The following is a 15951-nucleotide window of genomic DNA, read 5'->3' on the forward strand; positions in this document are numbered from 1 at the left end:
TCCAACTGGATTTTACAAAATTATTTTTGTGCTCTAAGCGGGATTGGAGAATTCACATAAAATAATGTTACCAAAGCATGTTTTCAAAGGGATGTTTTCTATGCTTTCCAGTCACCCCTTTAGGGAACAGGATAACACCATAGATACGTAGGACTGGAGTCTGACTGTACATGATTCTAACTTCAGGCTTAAATGTCACCGTCGTTACTGTAGCGTCCGGACGGGAGCCCGACACGGACGCGCGTTGCTGTTTGTCCGAACACGGACGAAAAGTAAAGTGATCCCACGTGCAGAGTGATATTAGAAGTGCACCGTGCAAACTGTAAAGCACTCGGTGGAATTGAAACAAGAAACGCCAAAAAAAACACAGCGCGCGTCCGCACAACAAAGGTGAACAGCGAACGCGAATCTGTGAGCACTACTTTAACCCAGAGGCGTGATGAAATACCGGACTGGAACGCTGGACCAGGATTGGAGGACAAGAGGCAGGAGTAGACAAGACGGGCACTCGGGACTGGAACATAAACACCTGTGGAACAAGCCGAGAAACCAGGAGACTACGAATCGCTAGGAGAGTACAATGAAACCGCTGATCAAAAATCCGCAGCCCACCATCCCCCACTTGCTCCCTTTGTACTTCAGCAAGTATCTAATATTATGTAATGTGTTGTGTCACTTCCTACCTTTCACTTTGCTTTCTTACTTTTTGTACTTTTTTTTTTTAACTTTTATATTTAATTGTTGTGGTTAATATGTTTGAGCAATCTCTGGCACAAGAATTTCTTTCGGGATGAATAAAGTTTTATCTTATCTTATCTTATCTTATCTTAATAGTGAACAGGTGCTTGGTTCTGGATCAGCGGCAGGGAGTGGCGCCTCCTCTGGCCAGTAGGGGTATTACCCCTGGGGGTCGTGACACTTGCGGCTTGTGCCACGTAAATAAATGGAACATAATACTAACACAGTAGTGTTCATAGCTCATTTGCAGTACATTAAAAAAAAAATTAAATATACACCTTGACAGCGGTGTGGTGGTGCAGCGGGCTTGGCCGGGTCCCATTCTCTGGCAGGTCTGGGGTTCGAGTCCCCCTTGGGATGCCTTGCAACAGACTGGCATCCCGTCCTGGGTGTGTCCCTTCGTGCCCTGTGTTGCCGGGTTAGGCTCCAGTTCACTGTGACCCTTTTTGGGACAAACGGTTTCAGCCACTGTGTGTGTGTACACTTTGACAGACACAATATCTAACAGCAATTAGCTAAAGTTTAGATAGGTAATATATACTTTTTGATAAGATTCACAATGACAATTTTAAACATACTAGCAGTGCATTATCTGGAATACTATTAATTGAACAGCTGTTATAAAATATTTGACATGACCTTCAAAGGTAAAAAATTAATTAAATGTTGCCTTAAAAATTGCCACAGCAGCTGAACAGGTAAATAATGAAGGTTTTGGTTTTCATTAGAAAACTGGAGGTCTAAGTCCAGTCCCTGCAACAAAGAGCACCTGAATCGCAGATGAATAGTCCTCATGTACAGCATACGCTCACCCACCTGTATGGTTATAAACCACATCTGTGATGCAGACCATGCTCCACTCGTTCCTGAGCATCTCTACAATCTTCCCCACATCTGCCCAGGTGTACTTCTTCCTGGCGGGAGAGAACTCTGGGTTCAGCTCCAGTTGGTCGGCCAGAGAGTAGCATGAGCGTGACAAGCCTAACTTCTGCAGAGGTGTGAAGTGTATCATGTTGTACCCTGGAAAAAAGTAACTCATTTTAAAGTTCTAGAAATCTATGAAACATGCAAATTCAATAAGAGGAACACTTAAGACAAACCTTGGAACAAAAGGATTGACTTCTGTCTTTGACTTTATATACTTTCATGTTGTACTTCACCATGTGCTTCATAAGCACACAAGGACATACTGCAGGTATAATAATTATGCTTAGCTGACATTCTGTCTAGAATGACTAGCATACGTACAGATACATATCTATTTTCTTGGAGAAATTCAGGTAAAGGATCTTGCTAAAGCGTATAACAGCAATGCTATCCCTTAGACGTGAACTAGCAACTTTCAGATTACAAGCCTGGATCCTTCAGTCCATTTCATGACATAGAAAAATGGTTTATGTACTGTGTAATCAACATTAATTTTTACTAGCCAAATATTACAAGCATAAATGTAGTAACACAAAGTCTTTCTTTTCTTATGAAATAAAAGATAATTTAGCAGACACTTTTCTCCAAGCAACTTCCAACGGATACTGTGTAGTGTTATCAGGCCACACACCTTATTCACCAAGGTGACGAAAATCCCAAGGCTGCTTCCCCTGGCATCATTTGTGTTGAACGTATATTTTTTTCATTTTTCCCTTTTGCTGTAATCCCACAATATTGTATGTTAGTATGTCTTAGCCTTTATTCTGTATGATTATTTTGTAATCGTTACTGTGAATGAAGTTACAGTGGCGTCACTAAAAACAGGAACCATCGGTATACTGTATAGTTGTCAGTTTAAAGCATTATAGATATTTACTAAAGTTCTTATTAAAAAGCTGATGCCTTTGTCCAAGGTGACTTTCTGTATGACACACTGTCTGCAACTGCTTACTCTAAGGGGGGGTTGCCACGAATGGGAGCCTAACCCAGCAACAGTCACACTGAGTGGCGTAGGGCCGACAGGGGAAGACATAGCCAGGATAGGACCCAATCCATTTGCAAGGCACCTCAAGCAGGACTCGAACCCCAGACCCACCCCAGGGCCCGACCAAACCTGCTGCACCACCGCTTACATACACACACACACACACACACACACACACACACACACACACACACACTTTCTGAACCGCTTGTCCCATACGGGGTCACAGGGAACCGGAGCCTAACCCGGCAACTCAGGGCGTAAGGCTGGAGGGGGAGGGGACACACCCAGGACGGGACGCCAGTCTATCGCAAGGCACCCCAAGCGGAACTCGAACCCCAGACCCCCCAGAGAGCAGGACCTGGTCCAACCTACTGCCCCCCCCCCCCCCTTTTCTAGATCAGCTCAGCTCAGTGTAAACACCTTATGAAAGGTACAGCAGGAGTGTGGGGCGACTCACGAGCCATATGATATGATATACTTACTTAGTTGTGGGCGCCACTCTAACATTACTGATACGTCTTATACGCTCGCTCTTAACTTTTCCCTGTCTTGTTACTTTCCCGAGGGGTTACTGTCCGGTCTGTCGTTAATAGCAAAAACGCGGTAGAAGACAGGACATAATGTCAATGTGCAGGTGCACGCGCGCGCAAGGTGAGCGCAGGGGATCGCGACCAGGCGTGCGACTGTGATCACGGACCGCCCCTTCGCCTCTTGCACAGTCATGTCTTGCAACGAAGGGCCGGACTGTCGCCTCTAGTAGTGCTTTTTTAGAAGGGACGAGGGAAGCTGCTAAGGTAAGTCAACCGCTCTCGGCTTCCGCCATCGAGAGCTTCACTTGCGCGAGCGGCGCGCGCGTTTCTGTTTCATTTTCTTTCCTTTGAACAACAACATCCGATCGCCTCCGGGAACAGGTGCACTTTTTTTTTTTTTTCCCTCTCTGGGACGGCATGTCATGTGTCTCAAAGTTTAAGGGGGAAAATGCGTTTTAGAACGCGACGCTTTCCAGGTTACAACCAACTAAACACATCGCAGATAAACCGAATCACCAGCTGGCTGTTGTTATAAATGAAGTGATTACAGTAATCATGATTACTGTTTATCTAGCGCTTTCGAACGTGTGTGGAAGAATGAGGAGGAGAAGTGAAGCGCTTCCTCGTGACAGCGCTGTCTCACTCAGTCAGATCAGGTGTGTGCTGTGCACTTCTTTATTTACTCCTATATATATAAACGTACTGTCGGCCTATGTGCCGCTTACTGCCTTACACAAAGAGTCCAGTGACAGTCCAGTGACTAGCAGGGCTGACACTGAGTCATGTGCGGTGTGACACTTGTCAGAAATACAGCAGGAGGACTGGAGCGCTGACATTCAGGAACTGCACGTTGGGCGCTGAGACCTTACGTCATTACGTCACCGGTCGACCTGGTCCACTGTAGCATGTGGGTCGCTTAATGAATAATCAGTGTGGGAGAAAGCAGTAACTCCTCTTCATCGATGATCAAAATATACTAAAAATAAAAAAAAAATGCTTCAAGGATAATCCTCCTTAAGACAGGTATTTATGCTTAAAAGTCCACATCTCTGACACTTGAGCAAAGCTGATTATTTGCCACACACAGAGTCTGAAACCACTGTCTCACATCATGGGGTTGCAGAGCCTAACTCAGCAACACGGGGCATAAGGCTGGAGGGGACACACCCAGGACAGGACAGGACACCAGTCGGTCACAAGGCACCCCAAACGGGACTCAAACCCCAGACCCATCGGAGAGCAGGACCCAGTCAAACCCACTGCGCCACCGCACCCCTGCTTCTTCACCCCTAATGTTTAAAAGAGAAACAAATGATTCGGTAATAATCCAATAATGTGTAAGAAAAAGCATGTCTTGTCTTGTACTTAGTTTAGCCACAAAGACCTACATAAATGAAGAAAAACACTACGATAAAGTGCTGTTCTAAAACAGATACAGCCCAAGCGCTGGAACAAAAGTGTAAACAGCCAAACAAAACAAACAAGGTTAACGAACACCTTCCGGCATTGGCATAAACAAGTTAATGTTCCAACCCAAATACAGAAGTATATGGAATATAATAAATATAATTAAATATAGCGTTACCAGATTAATTTAGACCTCAGCACCTCTGACACGATCTCACCACAGAGAAGTTTTCCTCAGAGAAAAGTCTGCAAAGTTTTCCACATAGTTTTTGAACTGGCACTTTTATTCACATTAATCAGTTGTCCACCTTAACGGTGTTTGTCATAATTTCCAATTGAGTAAAACAATCCCGCCATACTTTTCTGATTCATATTAACATCTGATAGGGGGGATCATCTGTATAGGTTCAGTTGGTTAGTCCAAAACAGTTTTATTTCATCTTTTAATTTCATTGTTTGTTGAGGGTGGTGCAGTGGGTTTGGCTGATGCCTGCTCTCTGGTGGGTCTGGGGTTTAAGTCCTGCTTAGGGTGCCCTGTGATGGACTGGTCTCCCGTCCTGGGTGTGTCCCCTGTGCCCTGCGTTGCTGGGTTAGGCTCTGCCTTGCCGTGACCCTGCTTGGGACAAGCAGTTTCTGTGTGTGTGTGTGTGTGTGTGTGTGTGTGTGTTGAATTTAATGGGTGGCTGGTGGGGTTGTGGTTGGAGCGGCTGCTTTTGGCTCCGAAGGTAACGGCGCTATAGTGCACTTGAGCAAGGTGCTGGCGCTGCAATTGCTCCAGTACCTTTACCCGACTGTGTGCCTGGGTTAACTGGTTGTGACCCTGTGATGGACTGGCATCCCATCCAGCATGTTCCCCTTTCAGCCTTGCGCCCAATGTCTCTGGGATAGGGTCTGGCTCCCCATGACCCTGCTCAGGACAAGTGGTTGTTGAAGTTGATTTATTGAATTTATTATTATTTTAGGTGACGGTTTTGCTCAAGGTAACTTGCAATGTTAATTAAGCCTTTGTTCAGAGTGACTTGCAATGATAATTTAAAAATATAAGTCCAAATTATATTAGAAAACATTTCTTATTTTACAGTTTTTTTTTTGGATTGTGTGTACTGTTATGTGTTTATGGGAGCACAGTGGTTAGAGCTACTGCCTTTGGACCCAAAGGTTGTAGGTTTGATTCTCACCCCTGGCTGTAGTACTGTTAAGCAAGGTAAAAATTACCCGGGTGTATAAATGGGTAAATAATTGTAAGTCACTTTGGTGAAACATGTCAGCAAACTTAATAAATGTTAATATGCACTGTATGTGTATCCAGATATACACTATATGAGAAGAAGTATTATTGTTTTCCAGATGCCAGTCATAGCTGAAATCATCTTTGTGTTGATTGTGGCTTTGAGCTTGAAGACAGCCTCCAGTTACAGTAATGGAAAAGTGACAAATGCCTGCATGAAAATGGTACCAGATCATGGCTATCATTCCAGCACAGAAGTCCCCCCTTACACAATTACAGTGGATAAGAGAACATTCAGCCCTGGAGAACAGATCAGAGGTAGACAACATGATGTTCTAACAACCTTACCACAGTGGCCTTCTGCAGTAAATCATTACCAAATTGGTATGATGTGCAACATGAAAGTGTCATAGGATATTTTGTGTTATGTGCAGAGAGTCTAAGGCATGAACCTGTTTTCTTTCTGCAGTAAATCTATCTGTGACTGGGGGCAAGCCTTTCAAAGGCTTTCTAATTGAAGCCCGGGACACTGGAAACCTTAATGGTGATGCAGTAGGATCCTTTGCCCTTGTTGATTCCACTTCCTCACAGCTTTTGAAATGTGGCCAAACACAGGTACACAGACCTCTATTTATCTTTGACCTGTTTGCACAAGAGATATTAACCTGGAAGCAAAGCATGACCGCAATGTGTGTCAATCACAGTACGTCAAACGCCTTTATTGTTCCCAGTCACCTATAAAGAAATCCAAGTGTGCTACAAGCATGCTCTTCTTCACAGGGATCAGCTGTGAGCCACACCAGTGATGCCAAGAAGACAAAAATGCAGGTTATTTGGAAGGCTCCAAAAATGTCTCCTCTGAGTGTCCAGTTTCTGTAAGTGTCTGTGTGCCTCTTCACAGAAATGTGACACTTTTCAACACTTGAATGACAGTGATTTGCACATGCAAATTGGCACAAGAAAAAAATCCAGCGTATCTCCACCTCGTCACATCAGACCCATTTGCACGCCTGCACACACTATCTCTTAAATATACTCTTTGCAAGAACAGTGTTTTTTTTAACCATGTGCAGTATTAAATGTTGAAATACTAAGTGCAATAACAGTTTCCTGCTTATCAAGTGCAATCTTTTCTCCCTCAAGTTATTCCTATAATGCAATCTATGTTCAAGTACTATAGTTCGTGCAATAATTCAGACAGCCCGTTTATGGCGTTTGCCTCGGTCTGCCTTAAACATTGCAGTTAAACTCCGTTACAGTTAATGGCTTTTGTATAATGATTGCATTGTTTTGTATTTTTGTTGCTTATGTCCATGCTTTGTTTCATGTGTGTGAGGGCAACTGTGGTGCAGCGCTACAGTGTTTACTGGGTGAAAATTCCTGGCCCTGTGGTGTCTCAGAATGGAGTAACTCCAGACCCACCCCATCCAATTTCCATGATTACCACTATGAGCACTGTGGCAATACCACCAGATCCATTGCCTAACATGGTGAGTCAGGTCTTTGAGAGTCGAACATAAAGCCTGAGGCTGACTAATGTCTCCGTGCGAGAAATCTTTAAAGATAACTCTGTGTCTGATCTCAGTTTAGCTCAGAGGGGTGTGGAAGCCAGAAAACTTGTTTGCGAGACCCTGTTGGCTGTGACCCAGGTGTGGACCATCTGTGTTTTTTCCTCTCCTTTACCTGGATGGGGGAAACAGTGCTTTTTGAGCTCAGCGGGCCAGCTGAAGGATATGTGTCATTCGGACTTTCAAAAGACAAATGGATGGTGGGTATAAACTCCAGCACACCTATAGCTGGGAAAAATGCAAGCACTCATCATTACCTTTTTTCTGACATTATATCTGTATTAGTTTTAGCTATAGATTTTACATGGGGTCAAATTAAACTGATAATTCAGTGTGTATGCCGATGATGGACTGGTGTCCTGTCTGGGGTGTAACCTTCTTAATCTGGTCCCCTGTGCTTCCTGGATGTGCTCTGAACCATTGTGATTTTGACTTTGACAAGTGGTTAGCAATAGTTGCTGAGTGAGTTAGTCTGTTATAATTAGCGTGTCGATTTTTTCAAGCTTAATTTTTTTCCATTGTTACGTTATATGAGAACTTCCTCCAAATTTTCAGGTTGTTTTTCATCTGAAATCTGAAGAAGGCCATTGAGTAAACTGTAGCTGTTAGGTCAAATATGTCATTGCAACATTAATTATATAGCAAATTTTATTTGCAGGGGAATGATGATGTGTACCTCTGTGTGCGAGTTGGAGATCGGGTGGATATCAGTGCAGCGTACCTCAGAGGCCGGACACACCCTGAGCAAGTGTCACAGGTAGAGTACTCTCACGTGTGATGTTGGTGTGGCAGCTAAGGAGCTAGATCTGTAACCACATGGAAGCACGTTCAGTTCTCAAATGCACTGATTGCTGCTGCAGTAAAAATACAACTGATGCAGCTGGCGTGTAAAATCATAAGCTATGTAAACCACCATAGATAAGTATGTGTTAGACAAATAAAGTAATAGCCTGTCATACGGGGCTGAGAGAACCGGGACGGCGGGGCCCAAGTGCGGAGTCGTTTGTCTGGATTCAGGGGAGAAGGCAAGTTCTCGGAGTTGGGGACAGGTGAATAGTCGGTCGATCGGCGGTCAGAGTCAGAGCGAGGATCCATGGACGAGGTTAGGGAACGAAGCAAAAGGTCGGTCGGTCTGCGGTCGGCATTGGAACGAAGATCTGTGGATGTGGTCGGGAAATAAAGCGAAGGGACGAAAACCGGAAGACGAGAACGGAGAACAAGTGTTGAGCGTGCACTGGACGTCACGAAGGAGGGCGGTTGTCTCTGACGAGATTCTGCTAAGGTATGGGAGCTGAGGAGGGTCTTTTAAAGGGTGAGCAGTTAGTCAGGTGCTGGACCAGAGTCGGGTGCTGTCGGCTGAGTTGTGGGTGTGGACGTGACATAGCCACTCTGTCTCTTCGTGTTACTGTGTTTTCAGCTGCCGCCCCAATATTCAATATGTCCAAGAGTTCCATCATGTCCTGTCACCTGTATTCATTTATGTAGCTACGAGTGCATAACAGCATAACTGGCAAACGAACCAAATCTAATATCTAAATTACAACTGAAGGACCTGTGTTCAAATCCCCACTCCTGCTGTAGTACCCTTGAGCAAGTAACTTATCCTAAATTGCTCCAGTAAAAATTACCCAGCAGTATAAATGGCTAAGTCGTTGTAAGTAGCTCAGTGTACAAACTAAACATTGTAAGGTGCTTTAGAGAATTGTCAGGTAAATAAATAAATAATAATAATAGTCAGTCCCCCTGTGCTCCTACATTTACTTCTCTTACAGAGTTCGCTGGCCGACCTGGTATGGAGCTCAGCCAACGGTGTGATTAGGTGCAGGTTCCGCAGGAGTGTCCATGTCCCAGAGGACCAGAGGCGGTTTAACCTGAATGGCAGCTACTACCTTTTTGTGGCACATGGGAGAGCTGATGATGGTGAGTTGCTGGCTTTGTCCTTATGAGTCATCATTGAATGTTCATGTTTGAGCCTCCTCAGTGAGCACATGGGTAAACTACTATGCTTCCAGCCATCTGTGGTGAAGATGTTTAGTAGAAAAAAATTGGCCTGTGTTGCTTGGAGTAAATTACATGGCTGGGTTTCATTCCCTCTCGCCTCCTGTTGCGCTTTCAGTGACCCTGTGGTTAGCTAGGTACCTACAATATGGCAGGTGGAATCAGATGGGTAGGGCTCTGCTTCAGGCACGCCACACTGCCCAGTGAAGCCTGCAGCTAGTACACTGGAAAGAAGCAGGTGACTCACAGCATGCACATAAGAGATAGTGTGGGTTTCATGCTTCAAGGGGGAGACATAAGGGATGCTTAATTGGCTATGACTAAATTGGGAGGGAGAGGTGAATATATTTTTTAAAATGTATTAGCATTTTTATGTATAAATATAACAAGAGTTTTGGATTGTGAATGTTTTAAAAAATTAAATCTCCATTTTTAATCTTCAGGTGTAAGGAAAGTTATTCTCAAAAGGCTGAAACAGATTCTTTGCAATATTTTCCGTAAATGAGACAACACAGTTTTTTTTCTCAATAATTTAAATAGACCTGTGTCTGATGTATAAGTCAGGATCTAAAAATATGATAATGTTCAAAACTCTTTCAGTAACAGATATCTAATAATACCAGTAGTTGGGGTGAAGGTGCTGAAGGTAAGGCAAAACTGTGATAAAGTTAATTCAGACTTTGTCTTTATATGTTGAAGGCAAGATTCATAGACATGCCCTCCAGCCTCTGATTTCAAACAATCCGATAGTTATCACTGGGACACCTGAAGATTTAAGTGGGTCACGCTCATCGGTGATAATGAAGTTCCATGGTAAGTTTGCTTATGTACTAAAGCTCAGCATTAATTTATACATATGAATGACACAGCTTTCATCTGAGCTCATTTTGTGTATATTATAGATTTCGACCTTCAGTGAGGGAATGATTCCCAGACCTATAGCAGCTGGGTGTTCTGAGATTTTATGCAGGTCACAGGTTTGAGTTCATAAGCAAGGTGTGAAATTTGTCCTGATATGAATTTTGGATCTCATAATCTGTAGTTCAGCCGGTATCCCTATCGGCTCTCCAGTTGCATCAAGCAACCAATAGAGGAACTATGCTTAACAGTACTGTTGGAAGCAAACAATAAAAATAATTAACAGAAATCAGTATAACACAAATTCAATATGACAGTGGAATGTAGGTGCCATAAAAAAGCTGAAAATGGCTGTATACTTTCGTGCACTCAGTAGCTAACAGCTGCAGTATTTGTTTTACTGAATAGTCCAATCAATAGGTGTCATAAAATCTTACATTACACATTGCACTGTACTGAAAAGACATTCATAAATAGGGAAAGGAACATTTGGCTGCAATGTTTGACAGCCTTTTCAGCTGAATTAGTTCCTTGGTTGCTCTGCATTTAAATATTGAAATATCCATTGTTGGCCTTTGGCATAATTTATGTAGTATGCCAGAATCACACCATGAACCCTTTGATGAGGCAAAATTTAGTAATTTCCTTCAGTTCAAGTCAGGGGAGTCTCATCTGTGACCCCAAGAAATATAGGAATGACCTACATGTATTGTTAACCCCAGTTGCCATCCAACATTAGACATAAAAGGATTTGTGCCATTACTGTGAGAAAAGCTGAATAACCAGTTTTCAATTAAAAAGGAACAGGCCTATTTCCATAAATTTAAAATAATCACATAAGCTTATTTGACAGAACTTGTAACCGAATGCAACCCTCTTGATGCATTCCATATCAGTAAGTCATAATAGATAGAATTATATTGTTTACCCGTTTTTTAAACATTAATGGGACAGCAATGTGGAATGTTCCACGACTTTTTATTGAACTCGCCCTCTCATTCTAAACAAATACAAGACTTTCAAAAAATTAAACACAAAAACATTTCAAGATCCAGTACTACACTGCTTGGAATCAACTCCAAAACATCCATCCATCCATCCATCGTCAATAACCGCTTCTCCCAAGTGGGGTCTGAACATGATGAGTCAAATTTGTTTTGGTTGTGTCTTGTCGAGTCTTTTAAAACTGAGTCTCAGACTGGGCTTTATTAGCCACACCTGGTTCTTGTTGACTCCCATAGGTCTTTCCAGCTGTGGCTGTTAGTATGGGCTATGGGGGTGTGGTTAAAGCACTTGGCTCCCATAGAATTAACTTTTAAAAATCATGAATTATTATGTAATTGCAAAATGTTTAGATATTTGTATTTTTTTATTAAGTATTCACTAAAGTTTTTTGTAATTTTTAAAATAAGATCACTGCACTTTAAGACACAATTCTATTACATACAATTTCATTCTGAACTCAGAAAAGCTATTTGGCTACCATACAGAACATTTTACACTAATTTCCATACGTACATGTCTGTGCGCAATAATGTGTTATAATTGAGATAATTACGGTGCTGCAATTAGGTGTTTAAAATGGTGGCTTTTGAAAAATCCACAGTGGACCTGTGTAATCTGGAGGATTGTAATTGAGGTTAGAAAATTAGTGGAAAAGAACCTTGCTGCCCTGACATAACCTTTTCTCTTTTCAAATTGACAGGAGTGTTCATGCTTATTGCGTGGATGACAACTGCTAGCACTGGCGTAATTTTTGCCCGCTACTTCAGACATGACTGGCCTGGCAGTGCACTGTTTGGACAGACGATTTGGTTTCAGGTCTGGGGTTATTTTCAAAGTGAAAACAATAATCATCTTTCCATTTAATTTTTGCTTCCGTCTCAATTTTTTTTTGAATGGAATGATATTTTATGTGCTTTCCATTTTCAGGTGTAAGTACTTCCATATACAATGTCTGTAGGTTACTTTTGACAACTTTTGTGGGCAGCATAGTGGTTAAGTTCACTTGGAACCTGAAGGACCCTGCTGTAGTACAGTTGAACAAAGTACTTTGAATGCCTTCAGTTAGAAATATTCACTTGCTAAAAAAGATTAAATCACTTACTAGGACTCATAATAATAATATGCAACATGACACTGCATTATTTGGCTTTTTTTAAAAAAATAAAATTAAATGCTATGAGCAGTTTAAGGGCTTACTGCAAATGCAGATGTGTAAAAACTTTCTCAGTCATCTTTTCATCCAGTATTGCTCTCGTTATTCATTGTCATTTCTTTATTGGCTGTTTTTGCAGGTGCACAGAACCTTGATGGTGCTCACTGTGTTACTCACTTGTCTGGGATCCATCTTTGCATTTACTTACAGAGGAGGCTGGAGCCGTGTAAGACTCTCGTAGCCTACATCACTTTGCGTGATGTCTTTGTACTTCTTCTCTATAGCTGTCTCCCAGGGATTGGGCATTTCTTTGGTGAAGCTTTCCTCTACTGTCAAAAATAACCAACATAAATTCAAATGAATGCACTTTGGTTATGCTGTTTAAATAACTGCAGTTATACATAATCACCGTTTAAAAATAGAGATTTGTTAAGAGCTGGTTGATCGCATTCCCCTGAATTGAACTTTGATGCCTTGATTACCCACATTTGCCATTTTTAGTAACTGACACATATATGTCCAGCTGGCCTGCCAAACATTTTCAAAAATACAGTATCACAGATTCTTTTTGTGTGCAATCACCCTAGACACCAGCAGAGGCCTCTCTTGTCTGTGAGTGTAAACAAAATAATAAAAAAGACTCTTTCATTTTGCTCCCTGCTTCACTCTTGTTAGTAACCTGAAATGTCGGTTTATTTCCATTCTCTTCTAGTTGAGTCCTTGTGTTGTGCGGAGCAATCAGTCACTGATTTTGTTGCTGGTCATGGTCGGCTGTTATGGGTAGTGTTGTCAGGTTATGAGTATGAAATGACCAGAGCACAGAGGTCCCCGTTTACTGCATGGCTGGCACTCGCAGAGTGAATATTCCTGTTGCTATTCACCTGTTACTCTATCCGTTTGCAGCGTGCGGGGGCTCACCCTTACCTGGGCTGCGCTGTCATGGCTCTGGCAATCCTCCAGCCCGTCATGGCTGTTTTCCGACCACCACCTGATTCTGCACGGTAAAACACCGTTGGGGTTTTGGCTAGATAATCTGAAAAGTTGGATGTTTGAATCAGAACTCAGGAAGATCATAGACTGTGTTGTTTTTTCTGATTTGAATATACTGGGTTATGATAGCTACTATGTGGATTAGAGTGATTGTAACTACTCTTATGAATTCACCGCAGACTTTTTTTAATCTTTGTTCTCAGAAGGTGGATGTTCAACTGGATGCATTTGAGTGCAGGCACAATTGTGCAGATAATTGCAGGTAAGTGGTTATGCTCAAACAGCTTTGTTCTTCATATTCAACAACACAGTAATTGCCCCCTCTGAATATATATATACCCTTCCCAGTGGGAAATGTTCCCCAGGGGGTATAATTTCAGGTGTTCTAGTATTCAAATAAAATTTATACGAGCATGTATGTGGAAGAGAAAAAAATCCTAATAAGTGGTTTGCTGTGTAGCCCTGTTGAGTAAGGGTGTTTCTGTTATAGCTCTGCAGACTGTCTCTCCTTTCGTTTAGTTGTGGCCATATTCCTTGGGATCCACCAGCAGGCTTTATTACTACCTCAGCCGGGTTCCACGAGTGTGCTCGCAGTATTCGTCGTCTGGGGTGTGGCGGTGGAGCTTGTGTTGGAGTTTCATGCCAAAGGCCTTTTCAAAATATGTGAGCTCTCCATGCTTTTTTATCTCCATTTTTTTGTGTTTAATATTGTTTAATGAAATATAGACATTTTTTGTTATGCTGTTAGGGGTAGTGTAGTACTACATGAGAACAAATTAGTCTGTATTATTTATGTAATGTACCAAGTTATGGTGCATGGGGGATTTTGGTAGTTAAACAGCTATATGAGCAGCACAGGTCCCATGGCTTGTGTACTGGTCGGTAAACTTCTTGTGGGAGATCTTGAAGTGAACTAAACATTTACACATATGAACTGAAATTCAGGCTTGCTATCTTCTTAATTTTCATAGGGAAGAACAAGTCTGCAGATCAAGAGGCAATTCTTTCTAGCCAGTCTGGGACAAGCAGTAAGGTGAGCTGGGGGCATTCATTTTCAGAACGCAAACAACAAACCATAACTGTGGTTTAAAAGTTGCTGAAAATTTCACTTTTGTTTCAGGAAAGTCGGTTTAAGAAGATCATTCTAGGAATCTTTCTCTGTGGGAATATTGCTTTCCTGACTGTACTTCTACACATTATTAGTAATGTGTGATTTCTTCTGAAGATTTTATCAAACACAAATCTAAAGGAATCTGGATTTACATGCTTCACTCCTCCGTTCATCTAGTTTGGCTTCATACTGAGAATTTGTTGGTCAAGTTGGTTTTTCATACTACAGAACAACTGGTAAACTGTTATCAACATTGAGTTACAGATATACATTACTGCTGGATCCATGCAGTGTCCCCTTTCTTTTGTATAACAAAGAATATTGCAACTAACCTTGCAACTTATTTAATGGTGTTGCACTATTTTATTAATTATATTGCACTTTGACACCTTATTGTGGACAAAAAAAATAGATGGCAGAAAGTATGAACATAAGAACAAAGTAAAGTAAATATGCTTAATATTCCGTTAATTATGTTCTGATAAGGAGAAACTTATGCATAACTGAGAGGATGCCAAGAAGATATTCTTGTTTGTTTTGGTGTTGTGCGTAAATGTTGTCATAATGTTTTAATGGATGGTTAATATATATAATAACAGGAAGCAACTGTTTTCTTAAAGATTCAGCTTATTGGATGAATATATGAAGAGATTATATTGTGTGTTTTTTTTTATTTGAATTAACATTGCAAATATGAGTACCTTGAATTTCACGGGGGGTTCTTGTGCTTTGTGCATTTAATCAAATGTTTCCATTTCTAAATGTACAGTCTTTTGCAAAATACTTAATGTTTATTATTTGGTTATTACATTTGAAACAATACTTAATGTTTTCTGGTAGAAATAAATTCTTAGCTTTTCTGTTCAGTTAAGGTAGAGTAATCTATTCACTAAGATAGGGCCCAAGGCCCACTAATGTGCTGTATGAAGAAACCTTCTCGGTCCCTGCTAAGGCTTAAGTTATGAAAAGCTTAACTTATACAACCTGCAAAAATATTGCTGTCATTCTTTAACACCAAGCTAGCAATTACCAAGAAACAGATTTTTTGTGACATTGTGGTAGAATGCTTTGGGCCTTTAGGGAGAACTGGAACTCAGAAGGCATGTCACTTAAAGTTTTCAATAATCTGTCACTGAAAGTTCCAGCAGTCTTATGTTCAGCTTTAACCCTTAGTTTTTGATCAAATCATTACAAACCAATAAAAGAAAAAAGTGCCTTTTTGTGTTTTTCCATATACCTTTATTTTGTGGTGATCTTTTGCGACACTTGCATTGAAAGTACAACACAAAAGCTCAGCTAAAAGATCAACCTCACATAGAAGGCAGTTGAAACAATGCTGTTTTCTACAGTGATTTATTCACACAGACTCAAAATTGAAATTCTAAGCAAAGCAAGCAATTTTGGAAAGTCTGATTTAAATGCTTTTACAGCTAGACTACAAAGTTTAGCA

The 15951-nt window shown here is 41.5% G+C and overlaps 3 protein-coding genes across 5 annotated transcripts in view; 1 reads left to right on the forward strand and 2 right to left on the reverse strand.

The window, feature by feature from the left end:
* Positions 1 to 1143: 1143 nt before the first annotated feature.
* On the reverse strand, positions 1144 to 3292 carry LOC108935485 (glycogen debranching enzyme-like). Its single transcript, XM_018754128.1, has 3 exons — positions 3136 to 3292; positions 1555 to 1758; positions 1144 to 1180 (listed from the first exon to the last, which is right to left on the reverse strand). The coding sequence occupies exons 1-3, from the start codon at positions 3158 to 3160 to the stop codon at positions 1170 to 1172; spliced, it is 240 nt and encodes a 79-aa protein (XP_018609644.1). The 5' UTR covers positions 3161 to 3292; the 3' UTR covers positions 1144 to 1169.
* Positions 3292 to 15730, forward strand: LOC108935482 (putative ferric-chelate reductase 1). Of its 3 annotated transcripts, none has more exons than XM_018754122.2 (16): positions 3292 to 3447; positions 5938 to 6136; positions 6288 to 6433; positions 6599 to 6693; positions 7155 to 7308; positions 7404 to 7586; positions 8045 to 8143; positions 9159 to 9306; positions 10084 to 10197; positions 11948 to 12063; positions 12540 to 12626; positions 13304 to 13401; positions 13594 to 13652; positions 13910 to 14053; positions 14362 to 14423; positions 14511 to 15730. In XM_018754122.2, exons 2-16 carry the CDS (start codon positions 5938 to 5940, stop codon positions 14601 to 14603), a joined length of 1797 nt encoding a protein of 598 aa, XP_018609638.1. In that variant the 5' UTR covers positions 3292 to 3447; the 3' UTR covers positions 14604 to 15730. The 3 variants fall into 3 exon arrangements, with proteins under 3 accessions (XP_018609638.1, XP_018609640.1, XP_018609639.1); XM_018754123.2 differs by lacking the exon at positions 3292 to 3447 and adding an exon at positions 3775 to 3839; XM_018754124.2 differs by lacking the exon at positions 7404 to 7586.
* palmdb (palmdelphin b) overlaps positions 13415 to 15951 on the reverse strand; it is a 29360-nt gene continuing 26823 nt past the window's right edge. Inside the window, exon 8 of the mRNA XM_018754119.2 lies at positions 13415 to 13433. Within this exon, the coding sequence (XP_018609635.2) occupies positions 13425 to 13433 (9 nt within the window). The 3' untranslated portion in view covers positions 13415 to 13424. The remainder of the gene's footprint in view (positions 13434 to 15951) is intronic.

Source organism: Scleropages formosus, chromosome 9 (genome assembly GCF_900964775.1).
Source record: "Scleropages formosus chromosome 9, fSclFor1.1, whole genome shotgun sequence".
Taxonomy (NCBI): Eukaryota; Metazoa; Chordata; class Actinopteri; order Osteoglossiformes; family Osteoglossidae; genus Scleropages; species Scleropages formosus.